The 13,830-nt window shown below is 45.5% G+C and overlaps 1 protein-coding gene across 3 annotated transcripts in view; it reads left to right on the top strand.

Moving 5' to 3' along the window:
* TCF7L1 (transcription factor 7 like 1) overlaps positions 1–10,857 on the top strand; it is a 41,189-nt gene extending 30,332 nt beyond the window's left edge. The window contains exons 5-12 of one of the 3 annotated variants that reach the window (XM_044283067.1): positions 3,778–3,910; positions 4,021–4,123; positions 4,438–4,521; positions 4,616–4,759; positions 5,919–6,078; positions 6,159–6,266; positions 6,415–6,478; positions 8,809–10,857. In XM_044283067.1, coding sequence (XP_044139002.1) covers positions 3,778–3,910; positions 4,021–4,123; positions 4,438–4,521; positions 4,616–4,759; positions 5,919–6,078; positions 6,159–6,266; positions 6,415–6,478; positions 8,809–9,215 — 1,203 coding nt within the window. In that variant the 3' untranslated portion in view covers positions 9,216–10,857. Of the gene's footprint in view, positions 1–3,777; positions 3,911–4,020; positions 4,124–4,437; positions 4,522–4,615; positions 4,760–5,918; positions 6,079–6,158; positions 6,267–6,414; positions 6,598–8,808 lie in introns of all 3 variants that reach the window. The other 2 variants (XM_044283068.1, XM_044283066.1) reach the window with 2 other exon arrangements.
* The last annotated feature ends 2,973 nt before the right edge of the window (positions 10,858–13,830 follow it).

Raw genomic sequence — 13,830 nt, 5'->3', positions numbered from 1 at the left:
TATAAAGTCTAGTCCCTTCCCCCACAAGAGTATATACATACACTTCTTTTTTTTTTTTTTTTTTTTAATATTATGTGAAATCCGATATCTGACCACCCCGCATTTCCACAATGGAGGGCTGAGACCGCTTTCACACTGGTCAAGATTTTATTTCTGGACATCGGACATCACTTTCAACTCTTGGACCCATTCAGATGTCATCTGACCAGTACAGGAACTTTTGCTTTGGCCAAGGGTCTGCGCAATGATCGAGAACAAACGTCCATATGAATGTTCTTTCCCAATGTTTTCCCCACCATCCTTCATGAAGGACCTAGAATCCTCACCCGTAGGCAGCACCTTGGTCTGTATAAAGAGGGGTGCTGCGTGCACAGTGAATCTGCATAGAGATGGAAGTTCGCAGAGGCTATAGTTCATCCTCCTATAGAGGGGATGATGGTTGCATGTGAATACAGCTCTGCTGAGGCCCAGCAATCAGGAATGAACAGTTCATTCCTGACTGTTGCGTTGTCCACCAGCAAAGGGCCATAATAGATTTCTGAGCAGTGGTCTCGGCCTTCTATAAATCCCTTCTGGACATCAATGGTGGTTCGAAATTAAACTTTGCCAATTTGATCTGTCTGAATTTGCTCCAGTGGCAAAAAAAGTGACCTGTCATAGCACTTCAGAACTTCTGACACGTCCCGGAGCCACCACCTATCTCTAAGCTTTGATAGACTCTGCTCAGCTCTCATTAAAGAGATGGGGTCCTCTGTTTTCAGCTCTCGAAAGTTTGAGTCCGAACACGCTATGCTCATGGACAGACTAGCAGAGCCTGAAGCTGGGTTCACACCTGAGCGTTCTGAAAGGAGCGCTCTGTATGCGCGATTGTACCGGCGTTTGCAATCGCGCATACAGAGACAAGCGAACGCCCATTGTCGCTCGTTCCCGAAAGTCTATGTATGGGAACGTGCAACAAGACGCCCCAAAGAAGCTCATGTACTTCTTGGGGCGTCGGGCGTTTTACAGCGCGATCGTACGCGCTGTAAATAGCTCAGATGAGCACCCTTCCCATAGGGAATCATTGGTTCTTGCCTGTTGTGCGTTTTACAGCGCGTAGGAACGCACTGTAAAACGCTCAGGTCTGAACCTAGCCTGAGGGTCCTTTCACACCGGCTGAAGATGTGAGGACGTAACAAATTGATTAGTGCTCATCTAAGGAACCTTTGCATGGAGAATGAATAATCGTTCATGTGATTGTTCATCCCCCTGTACAGTTTGCAGTTGTTGGCAGCACATCCCTGTTTACATGGGGAGATGTACTACTGACAAATGATGCTTTTTGTGGCTGCATTAAGAGGTTGTCTGTGGGGTTTTTTTTTTTTTTTTGCTGACCTATCCTCAGGATAGGTCATCGTTACAGGATTGGTGGAAGTCTTACTCCCGGTAACTGCTGCAGCCTCTTCCTACGCCTGTAACGTCACGTTCATCGTCATATGGCCTAGGTGCAGCTCGGTCCTATTCAGGTGAATCGGGCTGAGCTGTAACACAGAGCATAGCCACTATACAATGTACTGCGCTGTGCTTGGTGAGCTGCAAGGAGGCCGCAGTCTCTTCAAACTGGAGTCAGACCTGAGGTCATCAGTATTAAACACCAGATCGGCCAACAAATTGGCATTACCTCATTTGACGGGTGATCGACAGGCTGGGGGGCCGAATTTTCAATCCCAATCACCTGCCCATGTAAGAGGCCTTAACCTGCCCATGTAAGAGGCCTTAACCTGCCCATGTAAGAGGCCTTAACCTGCCCATGTAAGAGGCCTTAACCTGCCCATGTAAGAGGCCTTAACCTGCCCATGTAAGAGGCCTTAACCTGCCCATGTAAGAGGCCTTAACCTGCCCATGTAAGAGGCCTTAACCTGCCCATGTAAGAGGCCTTAACCTGCCCATGTAAGAGGCCTTAACCTGCCCATGTAAGAGGCCTTAACCTGCCCATGTAAGAGGCCTTAACCTGCCCATGTAAGAGGCCTTAACCTGCCCATGTAAGAGGCCTTAACCTGCCCATGTAAGAGGCCTTAACCTGCCCATGTAAGAGGCCTTAACCTGCCCATGTAAGAGGCCTTAACCTGCCCATGTAAGAGGCCTTAACCTGCCCATGTAAGAGGCCTTAACCTGCCCATGTAAGAGGCCTTAACCTGCCCATGTAAGAGGCCTTAACCTGCCCATGTAAGAGGCCTTAACCTGCCCATGTAAGAGGCCTTAACCTGCCCATGTAAGAGGCCTTAACCTGCCCATGTAAGAGGCCTTAACCTGCCCATGTAAGAGGCCTTAACCTGCCCATGTAAGAGGCCTTAACCTGCCCATGTAAGAGGCCTTAACCTGCCCATGTAAGAGGCCTTAACCTGCCCATGTAAGAGGCCTTAACCTGCCCATGTAAGAGGCCTTAACCTGCCCATGTAAGAGGCCTTAACCTGCCCATGTAAGAGGCCTTAACCTGCCCATGTAAGAGGCCTTAACCTGCCCATGTAAGAGGCCTTAACCTGCCCATGTAAGAGGCCTTAACCTGCCCATGTAAGAGGCCTTAACCTGCCCATGTAAGAGGCCTTAACCTGCCCATGTAAGAGGCCTTAACCTGCCCATGTAAGAGGCCTTAACCTGCCCATGTAAGAGGCCTTAACCTGCCCATGTAAGAGGCCTTAACCTGCCCATGTAAGAGGCCTTAACCTGCCCATGTAAGAGGCCTTAACCTGCCCATGTAAGAGGCCTTAACCTGCCCATGTAAGAGGCCTTAACCTGCCCATGTAAGAGGCCTTAACCTGCCCATGTAAGAGGCCTTAACCTGCCCATGTAAGAGGCCTTCAATGCAGACCCTCCCCAGATTTTTCCAGATCGGTGGCCTCCTTCACTACAAGTCGGACACTTTCAGCCATGGTTGTGTAGGCAGTTCTTTATATAGATTGCATTCCTAATGCAGATGAGGAAAGTATTTTAATTATAGGAAGCTACACCACAGTGCTGGATATAAATCAGTTGTCAGAGAATGATGGATTATGGTGAAGCAAGTGGCAAGATGATGTATAATTGAGGCCCAGTATGTACACTGACGGCGTAGACATACAGTCGTGCTCAGTCTTGCTGCAAACCATGCACATACACACGCATGCTTGCATAGCTTTACACGCTCGCTCATGCTTGCATCTGTGTGTGTAAAATGTGTTTCTCGTCACACACGAGTCCTCTTTTGTTCCTCCTTTGTATACCTGTATTAGCACCTGGATTCCTGTCTATTCTTTAAGCATTAAGTCTTTCAGCAAAAAGCTGAGCTGCTACTTAATGTAGGAGAGGGGGAAGGAGAATGGTTTAAGGGTGAGGCCCGACTTGCTCAGTCTGCCTCCCAAATACTAAGTAAACCATAATGGGGCTCCCGGAAGGGGGGGGAAAGGTCCTGCAGATGGAGTAGATTCCACTCTTCACCTTGAAAGATGGGTGATGGCTCCATTAACCCCTCCGTTGTGTCTGTGGACATGGGTAGATTGCTTTCGTTCACATCCAAATAGTCATGCACTGATGAGGTCTTTGCTTACGTGAGGTTTCTAGAGTTGACTGTGTAGAACAGGGATCAGCAACCTTCGGCACGCCAGCTGTTGTGAAACTACAATTCCCAGCATGCTCCATTCATTTATATCTGAGTTCTTAGAAAAGCATAGCAAGTATGCATGCTGGGAGTTGTAGTTTCTCAACAGCTGGAGTGCCTGTTTGCAAACTTAGCAAATTTATTTATTCTTCTCTCCCTTTTAGTCCAACAAGGTGCCAGTTGTCCAGCACCCTCATCACATGCACCCTCTAACGCCCCTCATCACCTACAGCAACGACCGCTTCTCGCCGGTGACGCCTCCTGGACATTTGTCACCTGAAATAGACCCAAAGACCGGTAAGACTGGGCTACATTACTGTATTGATATTTTGTGCTTTTTATTTTTTAAATTTTTAATTTTTTTGGGGGGGTGTTTTGTATAATCCACTAAACTGTCTTGTTTGTAGGCATCCCACGCCCACCTCATCCATCAGAGCTTTCTCCATACTACCCGCTGTCCCCCGGAGCTGTAGGACAGATTCCTCACCCCTTGGGCTGGCTGGTTCCACAGTAAGTGTTTTATCTGTAACGTATTAAGGCCCTTAGTGTATCTTTGGCCGAACCAACATGGAACGGCGGGTTTGGCCTATAGTCTGTGTATGGGGCGCCCCCGACTCTCCCACCACAGATTATGTATATGGGAAGAAGGATCGGTGAAATGACTCTCGCAGGAGATAAGCAGCCGTCTGGCAGCCGCTTTCTCCTCTCTCTCCGTATGTGTATGGAGGAATCGGGAGGGAGTCCATATGGCCATCTTTGGTGTTGTGCGGCCTTGTACTGTGTTTCTGTGGTATGGATGATTTTATGGTAGTCATTTGTTTCAGACAGGGCCAACATATGTATTCCATCCCTCCTGGCGGATTCCGGCACCCATATCCCGCGCTCGCCATGAACGCCTCAATGTCCAGGTATTGTACTCTCCTGTTCTATCTCTTATTCATACAAACCTCACTCTTCGGTTCTTTTTATAATTAGAATCTTTTTTTTCTTTTTGTCCTCCAGTTTGGTTTCCAGCCGCTTTTCTCCACATATGGTGCCTCCTCCTCACCACAGCTTGCATACCTCAGGGATCCCTCACCCTGCCATTGTCTCGCCAGTTGTAAAGCAGGAGCCATCCTCTGGACACCACAGTCCCAACCTCAACATGTAAGTCCCTTAAGCTTTTCCACTATGAGGGAATAGCCCGTGCTCGGGAGCCTATCACTTGCCACTCTGGTCCCATGTGGTTGGAAGCCATATTTGTATATTGTAACCTGTAGTCATTGGAGTTTTGGTAGATTATGAATTTTAAAAAAAAACTGTCAGCATGAGCAACCCTATGAAACCAGGCATATTGTCTGGTAGGGTTGATCATGCTGATTAAAACGATATCTTTATCTTTGTAGGGTGTACCATTGAGGATTTTTATCTTTATGCAAATCGGGCAGTTGGAGCACCAAGGTGCAGGCTGTAGATCTTCGAGCACTGCTACAGCTACGCCCCTAGTGCTCATTATATCCCCCCTCCTTTTTGATTACTGGTCTTTTCTAATAGTACCTGCGCAATAACTTGCTAGTAATCATTGGTGGTCCACTGTTTATTTTGTATGGAGTGGGTCTTCTCTCCAGACATACCGGTATTTCGGGGGATAGTCAGAATCTCCCCACACAATTAGTGTGTCAGCTGAACCCACCATTCTCGGCAGGTTTGGCCGACAAAAAAGTACTATTTGTATGGCCAGCTTTAGACAGGGCAATTAGCCCTGTCTATCAAAGAGGAGGGAGGAATATAATGAGCACTAGGGGCATAGCTGCAGCGGTGCTCAATGCTCTACAGCCTGCCCCTTGGTGCTCCAACCGCTGCAACCTGCAAAGATAAATAAGGTATTGTTTTTAATTGGCGTGATCAACCCTACCAGGCAATTTCCCTGGTTTAATGGGGTTGATCATGCTGACAGGCTCTTTAACTTTATCTGCTTTGTACAATCCCCCTTTGTGAAAAGGGGTCCCCCAGCGATAAGATGAATAGTGTGCCACTTGCTGGTTCCCTCTTGATCAGTTATGATGTGCAGGAAGCGGTTTCCCTGCAGCGCCACCACAGGGGATGTATAACATTACACAGTGCTAATTGCAATCAGTTGGCTTTCCTTGAAATACAAGGACGTGCCGTGTCCTCCAGGGGAAGAGACTTTGTAGCCGCTCTTCACTGTAACTCATAGATGAGATGAAGCGACTATTGATGTAGAATTTTAAGCATTTGCTGGAAGTCCATATTTATAGTGATGGATCATTTAGTGTATTTTTATTTTACCCTCCTGTCCTTTTAGGAAACAAGGCATGCAAGTTAAGAAAGAAGAAGAGAAGAAGCCACATGTTAAAAAGCCGTTGAATGCCTTCATGCTGTACATGAAAGAGATGAGAGCCAAGGTTGTAGCAGAGTGCACACTGAAGGAGAGCGCAGCCATCAATCAGATCCTAGGTCGTCGGGTAGGTGCTTGCTTCTTGTGGTTGGTAAATATGGATGTCTGCGTCATGGTGGGCAAAGCCTGACTGTCCTTTCTCCACAGTGGCACTCTTTATCGAGGGAAGAACAGGCCAAGTACTATGAGCTAGCCAGGAAAGAGCGGCAACTGCACTCCCAGCTCTACCCGACGTGGTCTGCAAGAGACAACTATGTAAGTATGGGGCTACTAGCAAGACTGATTGGATATGTAGAGTGTATTTCTTCTCCTTTTGATGTTACACTGATGCATTGTGTATATTAGTGTGCATTTTAATCATGATGAAGAGCTGTATATATGAGCGGTATTCACTAATAAAAAGGATGTCATGTTCCAGGGTAAGAGAAAGAAGCGGAAGAGAGAGAAGCAGTCCCAGGAAGCAGAAGGTATGGGCTCTACTCCAAGCACTTCTACCCAGTGCAGCATGATGACCCCATGGGATGTCGTTTGTCAGTACACGTTCGGGGCTCTATGAAGCAGTGGGGGACATGGGATGGCTCAAATGGTGGGGAAATTACTTGCACCTCCATTACTGTAAAGTAAATCTCCACCTTCCACCATCATGTTGTTAAAGGTCCAAAACTCTGCGCAGGTTAATTTCTTAATACACCTTAAGGGTCCATTCACACGTCCGTTGTTTCTTTCCTGATCTGTTCCGTTTTTTGCGGAACAGATCTGGACCAGATCTGGACCCATTCATTTTCAATGGGTCCTGAAAAAAATCGGACAGCACAATGTCTGATTTTTTTTTTTTTTTTTTTTTTTCCAGGACCCATTGAAAATGAATGGGTCCAGATCTGTTCCGCCAAAAACGGAACAGATCAGGAAAGAAACAACGGACGTGTGAATGGACCCTTAGGCTACGTCTACACAACGACATTTGTCGCGCGACATTTTGTTGCACTAATGTCGCGTGACAACTTTTATAATGGCAGTCTATGGTGTCGCACTGCAACATGCTGTGACTGTTGCGTTGCAGTCGCAGCATGTTGCAGTGCGACACCATAGACTGCCATTATAAAAGTTGTCACGCGACATTAGTGCAACAAAATGTTGCGCTACAAATGTTGCAGTGTAGTTGTGCCCTGTCGCGCGTCGTCGTGTAGACGTAGCCTTATAGCGGCTGCCGCTCACTTTTTCTGATATGAGAGCCCAAGGTATTCGTGACTAATAACCCCACCCTCTAACCCCTGATTGACCGCTTTTGCCCTCCATTATTGTTCTATGCATAGCAGTAAGCTCCCACCTGTCCTGCGCATGCGCACCTCCAGCGGCAGGATCTCCAGGCACATCTTTGCCTGATGTACTACGCAAGGGGCTGGCGCTGTGCTGCGGGGGACTGTTGGCGGGTCCCTGATATATTAATAAGATTTTTTTTATTTTTTTTTAAAGTTCATAGAAGGTGTCCAACCCTTGGAAGAAATTAATCTCCAGGATTTAATTTTTTTTTACAAACTGTATTCAAGGCTGGCCGTTCACTTTTAAGAGGACCCGTCCCCTCTCCCGACCATGTCTGTTTTAGTAACTACTTGCACTCCCCATGTAATAACCATTCTGGAGCAGCTATTCTTATGACCTATGATGTGCCATTCCTCTATTATTCCTGCTAGAAGTTTATGAATTAATTACTATCGGTCTTGAGTAAAGGTCCAGCTGGATATTACCAGTTAGGAGGGGGTGTCCCTGCACAATCCAAAACTGGTAGAACTAATTGGATAGTGTCAGACTGTGTAATACCCATCTGAACCTTTACTGTAATTCATTCATAAACTTCTAGTTGGAATAATAAAGGAATGACGCAATATAGACGTAGGGATAGATGCTCCAGAATGGCTTATTGCATGGGGAATGCAAGTAGTCCGAGGTGACAGGTCCTATTAGGCTACTTTCACACTAGCGTTTTTTACTGGATCCGGCAGGGATCAGCAAAAACGCTTCCGTTACTGATAATACAACCATCTGCATCTGTTATGAACGGATCCGGTTGTATTATCTTTTAACATAGCCAAGACGGATCCGCCATGAATTCTATTGAAAGTCAATGGGGGACGGATCAGTTTTATATTATGGCAGAGAAAACCGATTCGTCCCCATTGACTTGCATTGGGGGTCATGCAGGATCCGTTTTGCTCCGCATTCCAGGACAGAATGCAAAATAAAACATGCTGCGGTTTGCGCTCTGGTAGGAGAACGCAATGCATTTTGGAGCGCTCCGTTCAGTTCAGTTTTGTCCCCATTGACAATGAATGGGGACAAAACTGAAGCGTTTTTTATCCGGTATTGAGCCCCTATGACTGAACTCAATACCGGAAAACTAAAACGCTAGTGTGAAAGTAGCCTAAGAGAAGACCTTTCCATTACTCTCAGCTCTTTATTGTTAACTGCTTGTGAGGGGTAATATGAGGGCTGTCAGAGCCGTGTAGCTGCATCCAGTCATTGTGGACCGCAGTCCTATACAGGAGTAGTCGCCATAAACCTAACCAACCAGTTTATACATAGAGGTTGAGAACCCTGCTGTGTTTGGTCGTCTGTGTACTGCCCGGATACCTGTAGATACAAACAATTATAACTGGTTTTCCTTTGTGTGTGTATTAAAAAATATAATTTTCTTAGTACATTCTGTTGGGCAGATGCACGGATGCTTATATGTAGCATGTAGTCCTCAATTCCCACCCCAGCTTGCACATTGCTAAGTGGTCTTCTTTTTCAACTGCAGTTTCCAGACCCAAGAAGGTGTGCGTTCAGCATCTCCCTGCAGAGAAGAGCTGCGACAGCCCGGCCTCCTCCCACGGCAGCATGTTGGACTCGCCAGCCACACCCTCGGCCGCTCTCGCCTCTCCGGCAGCCCCCGCTGCGACACACTCTGAGCAAGCTCAGCCGCTGTCCCTCACCACCAAACCAGAAGCAAGAGTGCAGTTATCTCTCAGCCACTCTGCAGCCTTCCTGGCCTCCAAGTCTCCTCCGTCCTCCAGTCTGTCTGGGCACCTGCCATCCTCTGTCGGATCGCCGCTGCTCTCTCGGCCCATCCCGCTCACATCCTCTGTATTGTCTCCACCGGGCATCTTCCAGTTACCCCTGATGCAGTCACAGCCCCTCTCTTTGGTGACCAAATCTAGTGACTGACATGAGAAAATCCTATGGCTGGGATCCCTTCACGTCCATGGAGTTGTACTCTGCAGATGGGCACATACTCTGCTCTGCACTAGTATATGTATACTGCTTTGCAGATATGGATTTTGCTCTGCACTGATTGGTGTGTGTACATATATATATGACGCTCTGTGAGTGGGGACCACTTCTATCCTGCTCTGAGATTCTACTCTTCAGGCGTGGACGATGCTCTGTGGATATGGACACCACTGTGTAATGGTGCAGATCTTTGATGTTGGCCATGGTGGGGTCGCATCACCTGACAAGGGACTCATCTGATGCGGCGATCAGGAGCACGGTGGGCTATTAAAGGGACACTTTCTTCAGTACGGTGGGGACGCCCATGCACGTGGATTACGGATCAATCGTACCTGCCTTCCATCGCGCAGCCACGCCACGAGCCGCATGCATTATTGGTCAATATTTGACCTTGCGGTTTTACGCTTAACTTGGAGAAACGTTTTTTTCTTTACTTTGAAGTGGAAATAATAGGAATAAAATAAATCCATGTATATTGTACATACAAATGTGCCCGGGTAGGGAAAACGGGGGTATGCATGTTTCCTTTTGTGGGAGGGTTTCTATTTTGTATGTCCTAAGGAAAAGTTAGGAGGAAGGAAAAAGTCCTGGTCCCTCTAAGTGCTGGTCTGGGGGCAGCAAACCATTTTTTTTTTCTATATTATATATATAAATATATTATTTTTTATTTTATTTTTTATTTTTACCTTTCTGGCATTCCCTGGGTTACTATCACCTATATATGTATTTTCTCTCCCACTTACTCTGAGGATTGTTGTGTTTTTGCTTTTTTTTCCTCTCCACCTTTTCTTCTCCATTCCAGTCTTCTATACAGTTTTATGTATTTTTTTTTTTTTTGTTTGTTTTTTTTCTTTTTTTTTTTTTTTTATGGAAAAGAAAATTCTTGAAAAAATGTGACTTTTTTGTAACAAAATAGAAAATATATTGTGTTTTAAAATATCCGGGTTAGTTCTTGTGATTTTTAATTATTATATTTTTTTGGGGTACGGTTTGCGGAGAAGTAAACCTCGAGCAGGTAAACTCATGTTGGGTTGGTTCACAGTACGGCTGTGTTACGAAGACCTCTGTGTGGACTGAAAACCAAATAATAAAGCACATGAGGTGACCTGATGAATCCGCAGTGTTTGCACTATTGTGTGATGAAACGAACATGGATGATCCTTTTACTTCTCCCATATAAAGCGCAGGAGTCCTGGGAGTCCAGTAACCAACTCACTAAAATTTACTGCTGGCACAAATCTTCACGCATACTTCATTATCCGTATTTTATTATCAGTAGCTTCCTCTACAAATTTTTTTATTTATTTTTTCTTGTGATGTGTGTTTTTTTTTTTTTATAATAATCTTTCTATAACACCACCATATTCTGCAGCGCTTTACAAATCAAGATACACATCTCAGGATTACAGGCTAATATACAAGGGACCTGCTTGCAAAAGCTTATTTTCTATGAGGAAATGGGGGCGAAACAAAAGGTGTTTTATTGTTTTTACATGTGTTTTACCACATGCATTTTTTATTTAATTTTTTGCAGACCATGCATTTCAAAAAAAAAAAAAATTCTATTGTAAAAGTGCCATAAACCCAAGCTGAAAAAAACAATAAAATATGCAGGAAGTGCAAAAAAAATGGACGTAAGGCACAAAATCACCCGCAAAAATGAGCATGTTTAAAAATGCTAAATGTGATTAAAAATGCCATGGACAAAACAAAAAAACCATAAAGTCTGTCTGTGTACTGCACTTTATAATGCACATTAACTGAGGGTGGCTGCAAATGGTGCAGATTTATGTGCATGAAATCCGCACAAAAATCCTTGCTATTTATTGCGTTTTTGGTACTTTTTTTTTTTTTTTTGTGCAGTTTTATGTGGTTTTTGGTTCCGCTTTAAAGCGGATTTTCTGCAGATCTTTCCCTTCCACTGGAAAGAGTAAAATCCACACAAGAGAAACGCAGCAACAACGGACATGCAGCAGAATTCTAATTCAGCACAGCCAATCAATTTCCGCACCTAAGAAAAAGCAAAGTGTACGTGAGATTTGTCTAATTTCATACACGTTACCGTTCCTGTATTAGGGCTTGTTCACACGACCGTGCCGTGTTTTGCGGTCTGCAAATTGTGGATCCACAAAACGGATGCCGCCTGTGTGCCTTTTGCAATTTGCGGAACTGAACGGACGGCCCTTTATAGAAATGCCTATTCTTGGCCACAAAACGGACAAGGATAGGACATGATCTATAATTTTTGCGGGACAACGGATGCGGACAGCACACAGAGTGCTGTCTGCATCTTTGCGGCCCAATTGAAGTGAATAGGTCCGCACCCGAGCGTCAGAAAAATGCGGCTCTGATGCGGAACCAAACCACGGTCGTGTGAATGAGTCCTTATGCTGAGGTTTATCTGCACAAAAAAACCACACAATCCACATAGTGTACAGCCACCCTTACAGCTAAGGCCTCTTTCCCTCGGGCGTGTGCGCCCCGTGGTCGTGCTGCGGGCCGCAATGCACGAGCACAGTCCGTGGGGCAGCCGCACTTGAATGGGTCCGCCATCCGGCCGTTCCGCAAAAAGATAGAACATGTCCTATCTTTGTGCAGAACGGAAGTACGGGACGAAACCCCACGCATTCCGTAGTGCTTCCGTAGGGTTCCGTTCCACTCCACATCTTCGGATTTGCTTCAATGGGTCCGCATCCATGATGCGTAATGCCCACGTAACGGAGCCCGTGTATTGCGGATCCGCAAATGCAGTCTGCAATACGGCAACGGGACGCACACGCCCATGGGAAAGAGGCCTAAGGGTGAGCTTTCTAAGGTTACTTTCACACTAGCGTTAATATTTTCCGGTATTGATCAGTCATAGGGTCTCAATACCAGGAAAAAAACCGCATGCTGCGGTTTACTTTCCATCCTGGGATACAGAGCAAAACGGATCCGTCCTGGCACACAATATAAGTCAATGGAGACGGATCCGTTTTCTCTGCCACAATAGAAAACTGATCCGTCCCCCATTGACTTACAATGGAGTTCATGACGGATCCGTCTTGGCTATGTTTAAGATAATACAACCAGATCCGTTCATAACTGATGCAGATGGTTGTATTATCAGTAACGGAAGCGTTTTTCTGAACCCTGCGGGATCCAGCAAAAACGCTAGTGTGAAGATAGCCTTAAAGGGAAAATAAAGCGGCACAAACCACTTGGTGTCATATGGGGCAGATTTTTTGCAACAAAATCCACATGTGTACATCAAAATTTTTGTGTGGATGTGTCATGGACTTCATCCTAATGAATTGCAAAGGGTGAAATCCGCAGCATAAATTTACATACTATAGATTTTAAATACACAAGCAGGTCAATTTATACCATCTTTATTTTTTTTTTGCAGCTTGTAGATGAGATTTCTTAATCTCCTCTACTTTGTTGGTACTATAAAACACGGCAGATTTGTTGCACATATTGTGACTTTTTTTTTTATATATGGGCTGTATGAGCTCTGAAGTCTGTTTTTTTCAGTCTAGTAGGGCACCACTTCTTCTGCCATACCAGAGACAGACCATGAGCAAGAGTTGCTGTTTCTGGAGGGGGAAAAAAATGCTGAATAAATCTGATATCCTACTAAGGCCTCATGCACACGACCATATGTGTTTTGCGGTCCGCAAATTGCGGATCTGCAAAAAAAAATTATGTTCCGTATGGCATCCGTTTTTGTTTTTTTGCGGATCCATTGTAATGCCTATCCTTGTCCGCAAACTAGAAAAAAATAGGACATGCACAATTTTTTTTTTGGGTGGAGCAACGGAAAGGACATACTGATGCGGACAGCACACGGTGTGCTGTCCGCGTTTTTGCGGACCCATTTGAAATGAATGGGTCCGCATCCTATCCGCAAAAAAAGGAACAGACACTGAAACAAAATACGGTCGTGTGCATGAGGCCTAACCCTTGGGGGTTGTCCTGTGAACAATATATTTTCAAAAACTGCGCCTGGCTCTAAAATACTTTTGTAATGGCAGGTAATAAAAAATTTTCTATAGCCACCGAGTTATTCACTGAAGTCTGTACAGCGCCACCTGCCCTTTTCTCTTTCTAATTCCTCTGTCCTTCTCACTGAGGTGGAAGCGCATGCTCCGTTCCATCCTTCAACTTCCACCAGGTGCAGCAGAAAGTACACGCTCCCTAAGCTGCTAGCTTTAAACAAATGCAGCATAGCAATGAAAGAGGGAATATCTGAATCCATGTGAGGTGCAGGGCTGGATCTAGCTTGGGCTACTTTCACACTGGCGTTTCTGGGTCTGCCTGTGAGATCTGTTTCAGGGCTCTCACAAGTGGCCCAAAACGGATCAGTTCAGCCCCAATGCATTCTGAATGGATGAGGATCCGTTTAGAATGCATCAATTTGGCTGCGTTTGGTCTCCGTTGCTTTTTTTTTTTTTTTTTTTTTTTAGACTGTCACTAAAACGCAGCTTGCAGAGTTTTGGTGTCCGTCTGACGATGTGGAGCCTAACAGATCCGTCTAGACTTACAATGCAAGTCAATGGGGACGGAT

Source organism: Bufo gargarizans, chromosome 2, assembly GCF_014858855.1.
Source record: "Bufo gargarizans isolate SCDJY-AF-19 chromosome 2, ASM1485885v1, whole genome shotgun sequence".
NCBI classification, from domain to species: Eukaryota; Metazoa; Chordata; class Amphibia; order Anura; family Bufonidae; genus Bufo; species Bufo gargarizans.
This window is presented reverse-complemented; position numbering and strand designations above follow the sequence as displayed.